At 62.8% G+C, this 15196-nt stretch overlaps 1 protein-coding gene across 1 annotated transcript; it reads right to left on the reverse strand.

Annotated features, from left to right (window-relative positions):
- Window positions 1-6645: 6645 nt before the first annotated feature.
- LOC115454799 (caskin-1-like) lies at window positions 6646-14820 on the reverse strand (the record flags this gene model as incomplete). The annotated part of the gene is given in 5 exon segments (XM_037446568.1): window positions 6646-7907; window positions 8093-8254; window positions 13443-14210; window positions 14283-14518; window positions 14604-14820. Coding segments are annotated over 5 exon segments (2645 nt in total), but the record flags the coding sequence as incomplete, so codon positions are not given.
- Between the last annotated feature and the right edge of the window lie 376 nt (window positions 14821-15196).

The following is a 15196-nucleotide window of genomic DNA, read 5'->3' on the forward strand; positions in this document are numbered from 1 at the left end:
GGCGCGCCTCGAGCACGGTCACCCTGGCGAACCCATCCTATTTTCACGCGGGCCGCCTTTATTTTCTTCGCGCGCCCTAGTGGGCACTTTGGCCCAGACGGCTCCCCATTCCCGACCTGTCTGGTCGAATCTGCCCCACTTTAATTGACTCCGCAGCGCACTCTCCGGCACTGCAGAGGGCCGCCTGGACCGTCTCTGAGGTGGCCGCGAAGTCCAGCCCGAGATACGCAGCTCCGGGAGCACTTTGTAGGCCGGGACACGATGACGTCCTCGGTCGCGAAACATTCCCTCAGCCTGGCGGCTGGGGCATCGGCCTTCTGTTCCGATTCGGCTCCTGGGACCTCGTAAAGCATGGCCCCCGTTGCCGCGTATTTCGGCAGGCCTGTCTATATTGAGGCCACTAAGGTCCACTCGCTGTTGGGCGTTTGTTAGCACCCAGCGTAGGTAAGGCCTTTCTCAATGGCCGCAGGTGTCAGCGAGATGGTGACTGCGGCTGACTTCGGCGGCCGGAGCTTCGGCTCGGGGCGTTTTGCCGGTGCCGCGGCGCCGGGGTTCTGGTCGCGCTGGTCTTGTTCTTTTCCTGTTTACGACCTCAGTCCACGGTGCCTCCATTGAGGCCGGAGCTGGCGGCAATGGGCGGGGTTCCGGAGGGCGGTGCCGTCTTCTTAACGCCCTTTGGGGCTTGGGGCCCGCGCTGTTTTGTTATTTGCAGCGGTCTTCGCCTGCTTTCTCTTGGTGGCAGGCTGCGCTGGGCTTGCTAGCCGCCGCCGTGGAGGGCCCAGCGATGTCTTGCAGCGGCGCGCTGGATGGTCCGGCCACGGGAGCGGGGGTTGGGTGAGCGGAGGCTGTTTTTCTTGCCTTTCCCTTTCTCCTTCTTGGTCTTGGGCTGCGGGCCTCCGACCAGTGCCCCTGTCACGGGGAGTTGTATATCCCCGGGGGTGGATTTTCTCTTCGCTTCATGTGCGAGAGGTGGTCTCTGAGCTGGCCCCATCAGTGCGGACTCTAGTCGGGCCTGCACCCTTGCCTCCACCATGGCCAGCATCTCCTCCGTGGTGGTCCTGGGGTTGTTTGACGCTTCCAGGTCCTCGAGCCGACGGCGGAGGGAGGAGTTTTCCTCTTCTAGCCGCTTTACGCTCTCCTCCAGGCGCTCGCTGTTTTCGCGCCACTTCTTTCTCTCCTCTTCCAGACGGGCAATGGCGGCCGACTCTGGTTGCTGTACGTACCGAGTGATAAGATTAATTACCCGGTTGAGCGCCTTTTGTGACGTGCCCTTTAGATTTCCGGACTTTCTCACAATTGCCCGCACAATTTGCCCGCACTGAATCAGGTCCTCCTTAAGGACGGGGTGGGTCATCGTCCGTGTCGGTTTTGGGAGGGGCGGCGACTTCACGTAACGCAGCCGCTCCTCCAGCTCCTCTTCGGCCCTCTTTCGCGCCTCTTCCCTCTTCAGCCTGTCCCGTTCTTGTTGGGCCTTCTTTGTCCCGACGTATTTTTCCGGTCGTGGGGGCGGGCGTGGAACGCCCTCTCCCTCGACCGTCAGTTGTTGGCGCCTTGGGTGGCGGCTCGTCGGTGTCACTCGATAGAAGCGAGCAGTTGTCTATGGACTGGGAGTGTCTCCTCCAGAGCCTTCTGCTCCGGACAGAGGAGACACTCAGGCTTGACTCGAGTCCATTTCCAGTTCTTCCGGCCTAGATGATGTTCCGGCCTCCACTACCATGGGCCTGTCGCCCATGCTCTTCTCCACCTCATCACCGTCGTTGGGCTTGCGCCCTCCGACCTCCGCCTCTCCAGTCGGAACCGGGTAGGCAAACGCGTCAAAAGGATTTGGGGTTTTAAAATTGATTGATTCCATTTTGAATCCCACGAGAGTATGGGGGGAAAGGGTGGTCCGCCCAGGCAGTGCCCCTGTACCTGGGTAAGCCTAGCGTAACCCGCACAGAGTGTCGGCCGGTACTCTGGCGGGGGTCGCACTCGAGACCGAACTACCCATCGGCCATGCATCCCCTCGCGGTGCGCCGCCGCTTGGGATTCGGGGTGATTTTTATAGAGGTTTTCTTCCTCGCGGTCCGGGCGGTTAAGCCAAGACCCTCGGTCCGAGTGGGAGCGCGAGACATATCCACAGACCTCCACACCGGATTACGATCTGCGACGGCGACAATGGGAGGGAGTCCCCACTGCCTGCTCGGGGCGGGATGAGCGCACACCGAGCCCGTCGACACCTCCGGACAGAACCGGGGCCGCCCAAGATGGGCCAATCTCATCAAAATGCGACACGACGGCCGCCGCGAGAGGCGACGACCGCCAACCACCTCGGTTGTCAGGATATTAGCCAGCGCGCAGATCAGCCTGATCGGTCTGATCGACGCGCCGTTGCCCAGGGTGCACCACGAGGAGGTTTCCTGACCTAGCACCCCAACCTAACCTAACCTAACCTAACCTAACCTAACCTAACCTAACCTAACCTAACCTAACCTAACCTAACCTAACCTAACCTAACCTTTTTTTTTTTTTTGGTTTCGCGGAGAAAGTACCTTATTACTACCGCCCAGCCTTCGCGGGGGGCGACTGAGCGGTTATGTTGGGGTAGCCGTTGCCTTACGACCCGACAATTGAGCGGCCCGGAACCCACGGGCGGCGGTCGGGCCGAGTCCCTAACCCTAACAAACTAGTCCCTACGCAACGACCTACCAACTAAAACTCCGCGTTGACCCTCTTCGGCGCATAGGGACGACTGCGTGCTACCTCGTGACACCAGGTCCGAGTTTCGTCCGCGGCCGCCCTGCGCGGTGCCGCCTTGCGGCCCGTCTCCTAAATGGGGGCTCCTAAGCCCCGCGCACCGAAGGACGCTCTCAGCGTCAGCGGCAGCGTGAGGTCAACACCACACTGCCGCCCATCCCGGGGTCAACCGAAAGTGTGCGATGAACGCACTACACGCACTGAAAAGTGCGCGCGCACTAGGACGGACAGCCCCTGCTGCCCGCCGACGACCCCTTCGTGGCCCCTATTAGTCGCCTCTTACGACGGACAGGGGGTTTACCGTGGTGGTATTCTCCAAACGCCCCCATTCCACAGGGCGGGAGACGCCGGTCAGTCGTCCACCCGGCGCCTCCTACGTCTCCTCTGACGGCGGGAGGGATCGGCCCGTTCCCGATCCCTCTCGGCACTCTCCTTCTGCGAGAGAACCACCTCACAGAAGTGGGCCACCGCACGCCAGGCCTCCCGACTGTCGACCATGGACGCGACCACAGCCGGCAGCGAGAGGTCTCCTCCGACGACTGACACGAGAGCGCTGCGCTCATCGTCCCAGGCTGGGCAAGACTCCAACGTATGTTGGGCCGTATCCCGCGGGCAGTTGTCACAATGGTGACACACGGCGCTTATCTCCGTCCCTGCTATCTGACACAGGTACTCCCCGAAGCACCCATGCCCGGTGAGCACCTGTGTCAATCTAAAGATTGCCGCGCCGTGGCGCCCTGTCCAGCTCACTGTGCAAAGACAGGACGCACTGCCGCGACGGCCCGAAGCCCCGCTGACGGGGCCTCCAGCCTGAGACGCCACTCCTCCACGGCGGCTCGCCGAAAGGAAGCCCTTTTGGCCTCCACCTCCTTCAGGGCCGGACGCTGCCCGTTCCTGAACGCCTCCTCCCTCCAATGGAATGTATCGGAGAGAGCCTTGGCGTCCAGATCCCAGGGCAGGAATCCGGCCAAAAGACTAGCCGCCTCGAACGAGACCGTGCGATACGCCCGTATGGCCCGCTGCGCAATGACCCGCTGCGGGCCCCGCAGGAAAGCGCGGCAGAACGCTCCCCTCGGGCGTCAGCCCAGACCGGGCTGCCGTATAGTGCTATGGACCGCACGACCCCGTGGTATAACCTTCGACAAGGGATATTTGGACCTTCCAGGTTGGGCAGCAGGCTGGAAAGAGCGCCCGCCGCCCTGGTCAACTTTGTCCTTAACGTTTTAAAATGGGCGCTGAACTCCCATCGGCTATCCAAAATCAAACCTAAATACTTCATGGTATTGCCGATGGGAATCCGCACCCCCTCCACTACGATGTGGGCACCGGCCGGTGGCCCCCTCCGAGGCCGTGAAAGCAGATGGCCTCGGTCTTCTCGAGGGCCACCTTTAAACCTAAACGCCGAATGCGGCTCACTACATGACCGGTGCCCACCGCCGCCAGGATCGCGGCGCCCTGGAAGGTCTTAGACGTCGCCGTGACCAACGTGTCATCCGCATAACACGTCACGTCGACGCCCCAGAGATTGGCACCACGGAGCACCCAGTCGTACCCGATGTTCCACCAGAGGGGGCCTAGAACCGACCCCTGTGGAACACCGCACGACATCGCTCTTCGGTGCCACCCGTCGGCGCCCGGATACACCACGTACCTGTCAGAAGGTACGCGTGCACCAGACGCCTGAGATAGGGCGGCACCACATGGTCCCGCAGTGCTTCGTTGATGCATGGCCGGGGGAGCGAATTGAAAGCGTTTGAAATGTCGAGATACCGCGATGACGACCTTTCCCCTGGCCACTGCTGCCTCCGCCTGCGACTTGACCCGCAGAATCGCGTGGACAGTTGAGCGTCCACTCCTAAAGCCAAACTGTTTGTCGGCCAAATTTGGACCGACCCTCTCGAGATGCTCGACGAGGCGCGCGTGTATAATACGCTCAAAAAGTTTGGCGACCTCGTCGAGCAGCACGATGGGCCGGTAGGCCGACGGCGACTCTGCGGGTCTCCCCTCTTTCTTAAGCAGGACGAGCTTCCCGACTTTCCAACGCGCCGGGAAGACGCCCTGCACCATACAGGCGGAGAATAGACTGCGGAGCCGCGGCCCCAAGTACTCGAGGGCTAACACCCAGGCTTTCCCGGGGATGCCGTCGAGACCCGGGGCGGTGTTTTTGCCCCGCAGTCGAAACACTGCCGCCCGCATTTCCGCGGGCGAAACCTCTGGAATATCCCTTGCCGAAAGTTCCGACGACGATGACGCCACTTCCGGTGGCGCCATCGGTGGAGGAGCTGATCTCCTCGGTGGCCGGGAACAAGGCCGCGACAACGTTGGCCAATAAATCTGGCCTGAGACTCTCCGACAGTGGGGGCGCCGCCGGTACGAAGCTTGTTCATAACTAGCTTGTATGGGCGCCCCACGGGTCCGCGTCGAGAGTCTCCAAAACTCCCTACGTGCCGCGACCTTGGCCCTATGAATGGCCACCCGCAGCGCTCTCTTCGCCTCTTTGTAGAGGCCGTAGAGCTGCCGCTCCTGGTCTTCGTGCTCACTGCTGCGAATGCGGCGGCGGCGATGCCTGGCGCATCGGCGGCGCGCAGCCACGCATGACGCGCGCAACTGAGCTAACTCCGCCGACCACCAGTACACCTCCCGCCGCGGAGGACGACGGAGCGCCCGGGGCATGGCGGCGTCGCAGACATCCGACATTGCCTCCCCGAACCACTCCGCCTCCTGCTCTACCCGAACCGGACCCTCCGGCTCGGGGAGCCACGGACTGCCAGAGCGGCCAGCTCTAGGGCCTCTTTGTCGAGGCGCCTTAACGCCCACCGCGGGCCGTCCTGTCGAGGGGCACTCGGTCCACCAATACTATTGGGCCGGATACTCGGGGGCGCGGAGACATCGAACCTTATATAACGGTGGTCCGACAGCGTCTCCACGCCCACGAGGACTCTCCAGCCCTGGACACGACGTGCGACGGCGGGGCTCCCAAACGACAAATCCACAATAGACCCGCCGTTGTGCCGCACGCACGTGTCCACCGACCCCTGTTCAGGACGACCAGGCCGACGGAAATCGCCCATTCCTCCAGGACCTCACCGCGAGCGTCGGTCGCCGGCGAACCCCAGACCGCGGACTTCGCGTTGAAGTCGCCGGCGACGATCGCCGGGTGAGGTTGGCCCTGCTCAACCAGGGCCCCTGGGTGATGATGGCCACCGACCCGTCGATGTCCCCTACCCAGTTATCTCGGGGCGGGACAAAATACGGTTCGGCGACCACGGCCACTTGCACCGACCACTGCGCCAGGCTTTGGGACAACAGGTCCTGGGCGCGGGCGCAGTGGTTGATGTTCGCCTGGAGGAAGCTTAGGTCCATTATTGATGGGCGATCTCCTCCACGTCCATCTCGGCCACTGGTTGCGGTGGGCCCGCCGCCTGCGGCTGGGACAGAACCTCAGCCGCGGCGGCATTCCTTCCTTGGGGGCGGCGCCGGTTGCGTCGGGAGGGGCAGAACAAGCCTTCCCCCCGAGCCGGTGCCTGGCGGGCCTGCCGGCGGCAGCGCAGACTGCGCAGTTCGCCGGGGCCTTGCACTCACGGGCTTTGTGGCCCGCTTGACCGCAGCGGTAGCAAAGGTCGCTGCGGTCCACCGCGCAGTCGCAGCGCTCCCGGACGTGTCCGGACTCCAGGCACCGGAAGCACCGCATCGGCCGCGACTCGAGGACGGTCACCCGAGCCGCGGTCCAGCCAATAAGTATGCGGGCCGCCCCTAACCTTTTGCGCCGCCTTAATAGGCATCCTGACCCAGGCTGTCCCTACACCGGATCGATCAGGGCGAATTTGCCCAACTTTTATCGCCTCTACGGCGCACTCACCGGCCTTGGAGAGGGCCGCTGCGACTGATTCTGGGGTGGCTGTATAGTCCAGCTCACTTAGCCGCAGTTCCACGGTCTTCGTGGGCCGGGAGATTTTGATATCTTCCGACCCCGCGAAACACTCCCTCAGCCTTGCGGCGAGGGAGTCGGCCCTCTCTTCAGAATTCGCCCCGGGCACCTCGTACATTGGGGCGCCCGTGGCCGCAAACTTTGGCCTCATCTTGCTTATTTCAAGGCCGGTGAGGTCTACCTTATTTTGGGCGTCCGTCAGGACGCTCTTGTAAGTTAGGCCCTTCGCAATTGCTGCTGGTGTGAGAGAGATGACTACGGCCGCAGAACGTGGCGGCCGCAGTTTTGGCTCCTTCCGGCGCGTCGGTTTCGGCGGCTGCGTGCTGTTTGTTGGCGCTGCTGCCGGCTTCCCCTTCTTCTTTCTTCTGACCACCTCGACCCACGGCGTGTCCACGTTAGCCGGGGCTGGCGGCAGCACGCGGGGCTCTGGAGCAGGTTGGGCTGGAGGCGGTCCGTTCTTCTTGCCCTTTTGGGGCTTTTGTTTCGGCGTCTCTCTCCTTCGGTCCTGGGTCTTCTTCGCCGTCGATGCCGACGTATTCGCCGGAGCCGTGGAGGGCCCTGCGACGGGCTGTGGCGGCGCGCTGGAGGGCCCAGCGACTGGGGCAGGGAGGGGGGCGGGAGCGGGAGCGCGTTGGGCTGTTCCCTTCTCTTTCCTTTTCCCTTTGCTCTTGGCCGGTTTAGTGTTCGGCGCCCCTCCTACATATCCGCTCGTCACGGGGAGTTCTGTGTCCCCAGAGGCGGTCCTTCTTTCGTGGGCGAGGGTGGGCCTTTGGGCTGGCCCCATCAGGGCCGACTCGAGCCTGGCTTGGACCCTCGCTTCCACCATCGCCAGCATCTCCTCCGTCGATGACTTGTTTGCGGACGCCTCCAGGTCTTCGAGGCGTCGTTTTAGGGTGGCATTCTCCTCCTTCATGGCCTTCATGTTGGCTTCAAGACGGGCACTGTGTTCCTGCCACTTCTTTATTTCCTCCTCGAGGCGCGCAATGACAGCGGACTCAGGCTGTTCCACGTACTTCACGATCTTGTCCGTGACCCAGTTAAGCGCTTTCTGGGAAGTGCCTTTGAGGTTGCCTGACTTCCTCACGACATTGCGAACAACCTGGGTGCACTTACGGAGGTCTTCCTTGAGTACTGGACGGTCCTCTTCGGTGTCTGATATTCTGGGGGGACCGGCGACTTGATAAATTGCAGCTGGTCCTCCAGCTCCTTCTCTGCGTCTTTCCGCGCCGCTTCCCGTTGTAGCCTGTCACGCTCCAACTGGGCTTTCTTGAGGCCGACGTACTTGCCCACTGAGGGCGGGCGTCCTCTCATTCTGCCGTCGATCGCCTGCGTCTTCGGCGCCGGTTCGTCGGTGTCGCTGGTCAGACTGAGCTGCGAAAAGCTGTTTCTTGTTTGCGACTTCCTTCTCCAGAGCTTTTTGCTCCTCACGGTAGAGCCACTCTCGCTCGAGTCCGTGTCAAGGCTCAAAGGCCGCGCGAATTCGGCTGCCACCTCCATGGGCATCGCGCCCGTTATCTCCTTCGCTACATCTTCGTCGTTGGGCTTGCACCCTTCGACCACCGCCTTTCCGGTCGAAACCGGAGAAGGCAACTTCGTTAATAAAATTATTGGGGTTTTGTTTTGATTAAGTGATTCCATAATTGTTCCCACGAGTGTGGGGGAAAGGGTGGTCCGCCCAGGCAGTGCCCCCTGTACCTGGGTAAGCCTAGCGTAACCCGCACAGAGTTTCGGCCGGTACTCTGGCGGGGGTCGCACTCGAGACCGAACTACCCATCGGCCATGCATCCCCTCGCGGTGCGCCGCCGCTTGGGATTCGGGGTGATTTTTTATAGAGGTTTTCTTCCTCGCGGTCCGGGCGGTTAAGCCAAGACCCTCGGTCCGGCAGGAGCGCGAGACATATCCACAGACCTCCATACCGGGTTACGATTTATGACGGTGGCAATGAAAGGGAGAATCCCCCCCACTGCCTGCTCGGGGCGGGGTGAGCGCACACCGAGCCCGCCGACACCCCCGGGACGGAACCGGGAGCTGCCCGAGATGGGCCCCACGACGTTGTCCTAGTCGACGGCGGAAAATATCGTCAGCGGGCCTACTCGCCAACGCCACAAGTGACGGAGAGACTAGTCGACGACGACACTGTCCGACGGCGTAACTAGACGGCGGCCGCCGCAAGAGGCGACGACCGTCAACAACTCGTTGTCAGGATATTCGCCGGCGCGCAGATCAGCCTGATCGGTCTGATCGACGCGCCGTTGCCCAGGGTGCACCACGAGGAGGTTTCCTGACCTAGCACCCCAACCTAACCTAACCTTTTTTTTTTTTTTGGTTTCGCGGAGAAAGTGCCTTATTACTACCGCCCAGCCTTCGCGGGGGGCGACTGAGCGGTTATGTTGGGGTCACCGTGCCTTACGACCCGACGTTGCGCCGCCCGGAATTGATGTAGACCTTCGGGCGACCGCCGGGCCGAGTCCCTAACCTATGTACAACGCACGGCATACCAACTAAAACTCCGCGGTGGCCCTCTTCGGCGCATTAGGGACGGCTGCGGGCTTCCTCTGACGTTGAAATGTCTAGTCTGCGACCGCAACCGCCCCTGCGCGGTGCCGCCTTGCGGCCCGTCTCCTATGGGGGCTCAAAAGCCCCGCGCACCGAAGGACGCCCTCGGCGTCTACGGCAGCGTGAGGCCAACAACACGCTGCCGTCCATCCCGGGGTCAACCGAATAGTGTGCGATGAACGCACTACACGCACTGAAAAGTGCATGCGCGCACTAGGACGGGCAGCCCCTGCTGCCCGCCGACGACCCCTTCGTGGCCCCTATTAGTCGCCTTTACGACAGGCAGGGGATACCGTGGTGGAATTCTCCAAACGCCCCCATTCCACAGGGCGGGAGACGCCGGTCAGTCGTCCACCCGGCGCCTCCTACGTCTCCTCTGACGGCGGGAGGGATCCTCCCTCTCTCGATCCCTCTCGGCACTCTCCTTCTGCGAGAGGACCACCTCGCAGAAGTGGGCCACCGCACGCCAGGCCTCCGGGCTGCCGACCATGGAAGCGACCACGGCCGGCAGCGAGAGGTCTCCTCCGACGACTGACACGAGAGCGCTGCGCTCATCGTCCCAGGCTGGGCAAGACTCCAACGTATGTTGGGCCGTATCCCGCGGGCAGTTGTCACAATGGTGACACACGGCGCTCACCTCCGTGCCTACTATCTGACACAGGTACTCCCCGAAGCACCCATGCCCGGTGAGCACCTGCGTCAGGCGAAATGTCGCCGCGCCGTGGCGCCTGTCCAGCCACTGTGCAAAGACAGGACGCACTGCCGCTACGGCCCGAAGCCCCGCTGACGGGGCCTCCAGCCTGAACGCCACTCCTCCACGGCGGCTCGCCGTAAGGAGGCCCTTTGGCCTCCACTCCTTCAGGGCCGGACGCTGCCCGTTCCTGAACGCCTCCTCCCTCCAATGAAAAGTATCGGAGAGGGCTTTGGCGTCCAGATCCCAGGGCAGGAATCCGGCCAAAAGACAAGCCGCCTCGTACGAGACCGTGCGGTACGCCCGTATGGCCCGCTGCGCTACGACCCGCTGCGGGCCCCTCAGGAGGGCGACAGAACGCCCCCCCAGGGCGTCAGCCCAGACTGGGCTGCCGTACAACGCCATGGACCGCACGACCCCGTGGTACAACCTTCGGCAAGGGATACCAGGACCTTCCAGGTTGGGCAGCAGGCTAGAAAGAGCGCCCGCTGCCCTGGACAACTTTGTCCGCAACTTTTCAAAATGGGCGCGGAATTCCCACCGGCTGTCCAAAATCAGACCTAAATACTTCATAGTTTTGCCGATGGGAATCCGCACCCCTCAACCTCGATGTGGGCACCGGCCGGTGGCCTCGCCGAGGCCCGTGAAAACAAATGGCCTCGGTCTTCTCGAGGGCCACCTTCAAACCTAAACGCCTGATTCGGCTCACTACGTGGCCGGTACCCACCGCCGCCAGGATCGCGGCGTCCTGGAAGGTCTTAGACGTCGCCGTGACCAACGTGTCATCCGCGTAACACGTCACGTCGACGCCCCAGAGATTGGCACCACGGAGCACCCAGTCGTACCCGATGTTCCACAAGAGAGGGCCTAGAACCGACCCCTGTGGGACACCGCACGACATCGCTCTTCGGTGCCACCCGTCGGCGCCCGGATACACCACGTACCTGTCGGAGAGGTACGCGCGCACCAGACGCCTGAGATAGGGCGGCACCACGTGGTACCGCAGTGCTTCATTGATGCATGGCCAGGGGAGCGAATTAAAAGCGTTAGAAATGTCTAACGAGACGGCGATAATCACCATTCCCCTGGCCACTGCTTCCTCCGCCTGCGACTTGACCCGCAGAATCGCGTGGACAGTTGAGCGTCCACTCCTAAAACCAAACTGTTTGTCGGCCAAGTTGGACAGACCCTCTCGAGATGCTCGACGAGGCGCGCGTGTATAATACGCTCAACAAGTTTGGCGACCTCGTCGAGCAGCACGATGGGCCGGTAGGCCGACGGCGACTCTGCGGGTCTCCCCTCTTTCTTAAGCAGGACGAGCTTCCCGGTCTTCCACCGCGCCGGGAAGACGCCCTGCACCATACAGGCGGAGAATAGGCTACGGAGCCGCGGCCCCAGGTACTCGAGGGCTAACACCCAGGCTTTCCCGGGGATGCCGTCGAGACCCGGGGCGGTGAAACACTGCCGCCCGCATTTCCGCGGGCGAAACCTCTGGGATATCCCTTGCCGAGAACGACGATGACGCCACTTCCGGTGGCGCCATCGGTGGAGGAGTGGTATCCTCGGTGGCCGGGAACAAGGCCGCGACAACGTTGGCCAGAAGTTCTGGCCGGAGACTCTCCGACAGTGGAGGCGCCGCCGGACGAAGCTTGTTCATGACGAGCTTGTATGGGCGCCCCCACGGGTCCGCGTCGAGAGTCTCCACAAACTCCTTACGTGCCGCGACCTTGGCCCTGTGCACGGCCACCCGCAGCGCTCTCTTCGCCTCTTTATAGAGGCCGTAGAGCTGCCGCTCCCGGTCTTCATGGTCTCGTGCGCGAATACGGCGGCGGCGATGCCTGGCGTATCGGCGGCGCGCAGCCACGCAAGACGCGCGCAACTGCGCTAACTCCGCCGACCACCAGTACACCTCCCGCCGCGGAGGACGACGGAGCGCCCGGGGCATGGCGGCGTCGCAAACGTCCGACATTGCCACCCCGAACCACTCCGCCTCCTGCTCGACCCTCACCGGACCCTCCGGCTCGGGGAGCCACGAGACTGCCAGAGCGGCCAGCTCTAGGGCCTCCTTGTCGAGGCGCCTTAATGCCCACCGCGGGCCGTCCTGACCAGGGGCACTCGGTCCACCACTGGGCTGGTTACGTTGACTCGTGGGCGCGGCGACATCGAACCTTATATATCGATGATCCGATAGCGTCTCCGCGTCCACGAGGACCCTCCAGCCACGGACACGACGTGCGACGACGGGGCACCCAAACGACAAATCAACAATTGACCCGCCGTTGTGCCGCACGCACGTGTCCACCGACCCCTGTTCAGAACGGCCAGGCCGACGGAGATCGCCCATTCCTCCAGGACCTCACCGCGAGCGTCGGTCGCCGGCGAACCCCAGACCGCGGATTTCGCGTTGAAGTCACCGGCGACGATCGTCGGGTGAGGTTGGCCCTGCTCAACCAGGGCCCCCAGCCGAACGAGGAAAGATTCGAACTCGGCCAGGGGTCTGTTGGGGAGAAATAAACTCCAACTATCCACAATTCCCCAACAGAGCCGCGACGCATCCCTGGCCCTTCTCGACTTTTGCGAAGGGCGGGGAGCCAGCGGCACCCTGGGTGATGATGGCCACCGACCCATCGATGTCCCCCCACCCAGTTGTCTCGGGCGGGACAAAATACGGTTCGGCGACCACGGCCACTTGCACCGACCACTGCGCCAGGCTTTGGGACAACAGGTCCTGGGCGCGGGCGCAGTGGTTGATGTTCGCCTGGAGGAAACTTAGGTCCATTATTGATGGGCGATCTCCTCCACGTCCATCTCGGCCACTGCCTGTTGCGGTGGGCTCGCCGCCTGCGGCTGGGACAGAACCTCAGCCGCGGCGCATTCCTTCTTTGGGGGCGGCGCCGGTTGCGTCGGGAGGGGGCAGCAAGCCTTCCCCGAGCCGGTGCCTGGCGGGCCTGCCAGCGGCCGCGCAGACTGCGCAGTTCGGCGGGGCCTTACATTCTCGGATCTTGTGGCCCGCCTGGCCGCAGCGGTAGCAAAGGTCGCTGCGGTCCACTGCGCAGTCGCAGCGCTCCCGGACGTGCCCGGACTCCAGGCACCGGAAACACCGCATTGGCCGCGACTCTAGGACGGTCACCTTAGCCGCGGTCCAGCCTATTAAGATGCGGCCCGCCCCCCTTGACCTTTTTTGGGCCGCCTTTATGGGCATTTTCACCCAGGCGGTCCCTACACCTGACCGATCGGGGCGAATCTGCCCTACTTTAATTAGCTCCGAGGAGCACTCACCGGCCTTGAGAGGGCCGCTGCGACTGACTCCGGAGTGGCCGTGTAGTCCAGCTCCGTCAGCCGCAGTTCTACAGTCTTTTGTGGGTCGGGATATTTCACATCCTCCGACCCGAGGCACTCCCTCAGCCTTGCGGCAAGGGAGTCGGCCCTCTCTTCGGAGTTGGCCCCGGGCACCTCGTACATTGGGGCGCCCGTGGCCGCAAACTTTGGCCTCAACCTGCTGATATCAAGGCCGGTGAGGTCAACTCTCGCCTGGGCGTCCGTAAGGACCTGCTTATAAGATAGGCCCTTTGCTACCGCCGCAGGAGTCAGCGTTATGACGACCGCTGCGGAGCGTGGCGGTCGTAACTTTGGCTCAGCCCGGCGCGCCGGCTGTCGCGGCTGGGTGTTCACCGCTGCAGCGGGCTTCCTCTTCTTCTTGTTTCGGCCCACCACTTCTACCCACGGCGTCTCCATCGATGCGGGGGCCGGCGGCAGAGGGCGGGGCTCCGGTGCAGGTTGCGCTTGTGGGGCCGGCTTCTTCCTCTTTTCCTTTGGAGGGGTTTGGGGTTGAGCGCCGCCTTTTTCCCTGGCGCCGTCGCCTTCCTTCCCTGTTTTCAGGGCTCCTCTTCGTCCTTGATGCCGCTTCATTCGCTGTGGCCGCGGAGGACCTGCGACTGTTTGTGGCGGGGCGCTGGAGGGTCCTGCTACTGGAGTGGGGATTGGGGGAACGGGGACTGTTTTCTTTCCCGTCCCTTTTCCTTTCTCCCTCTTGGTCTTGGGCTGGGAGGGCCTCCTACAATTCCTCCCGACACGGGGAGTTGTGTATCCCCAGTTGACGTCCTTGTTTCGTGGGCCAGAGCGGGCCTCTGGGCTGGTCCCATCAGGGCTGACTCCACTCTGGCCTGGACCCTCGCTTCTACCATAGCCCACATTTCTTCTGCTGACGTTTTGCTCGCAGACGCTTCGAGTTCCTCGAGCCGGCGGCGGAGGGCTGTATTCTCCTCTTGAATGAGCTTCATGCTCGCCTCGAGGCGGGCACTGTGTTCGCGCGACTTTTTCACCTCACACTCCAGACGGGCAACGACCTCTGATTCCGGCTGCGTGATATACAATGCGCGCACCACATGCCCGCACTTCTAGGTCCTCCTTCGTGACGGGCTGGTCTTCGTCCGTATCTACCCGCGGAGGCACCGGCGACTTGACGAATTTAAGTCGGTCCTCCAGGTCCTCTTCGGCCTTTTGGCGTGCTTCCTCGCGCTTGAGCCTGTCACGCTCGCGCTGCGCCTGTCTGAGGCCGACGTATTTTCCGACGGAGGAGGACGCCCTCTCCCTCGGCCGTCGGTGGTCTGCGCCTTGGGCACCGGCTCGTCAGTGTCGCTCGAGAAATTGAGCGAGCAACTGTCGATGGAGCGGGAATGTCTTCTCCAGAGCCTCCTACTCCGGACGGAAGAGACACTCCCACCGAGTCGCTATCGACTTCTGTGGCCACAGATGATCGGGCCACTCCCTCCATGGGCTTCTCGCCCGAAATCTCCTGCACAACGTCTCCGTCGTTGGGTTTGCACCTGCCGACCTCCGCCTCCCGGCCGGAACCGGAGTAGGCAATCTCGTCAAAAGAATTTTGGGGTTTTAAAATTGAATTATCCATGCTGAGTCCCACGAGTATGGGGGGAAAGGTTGGTCCGCCCAGGCAGTGCCCCTGTACCTGCGCCTAGCGTAACCCGCACAGAGTGTCGGCCGGTACTCTGGCGGGGGTCGCACCTCGAGACCGAACTACCCATCGGCCATGCATCCTCGCGTGCGCCGCCGCTTGGGATTCGGGGTGATTTTTTATAGAGGTTTTCTTCCTCGCGGTCCGGGCGGTTAAGCCAAGACCCTCGGTCCGGCAGGAGCGCGAGACATATCCACAGACCTCCATACCAGATTACGATCTTGACGGCGACAATGGAAGGGAAAACCCCCACCGCCTGCTCGGGGCGGGATGAGCGCACACCGAGCCCGCCGACACCCCCGGACAGAACCGG

Source organism: Manduca sexta, unplaced genomic scaffold, assembly GCF_014839805.1.
Source record: "Manduca sexta isolate Smith_Timp_Sample1 unplaced genomic scaffold, JHU_Msex_v1.0 HiC_scaffold_3200, whole genome shotgun sequence".
Lineage (NCBI taxonomy): Eukaryota > Metazoa > Arthropoda > Insecta > Lepidoptera > Sphingidae > Manduca > Manduca sexta.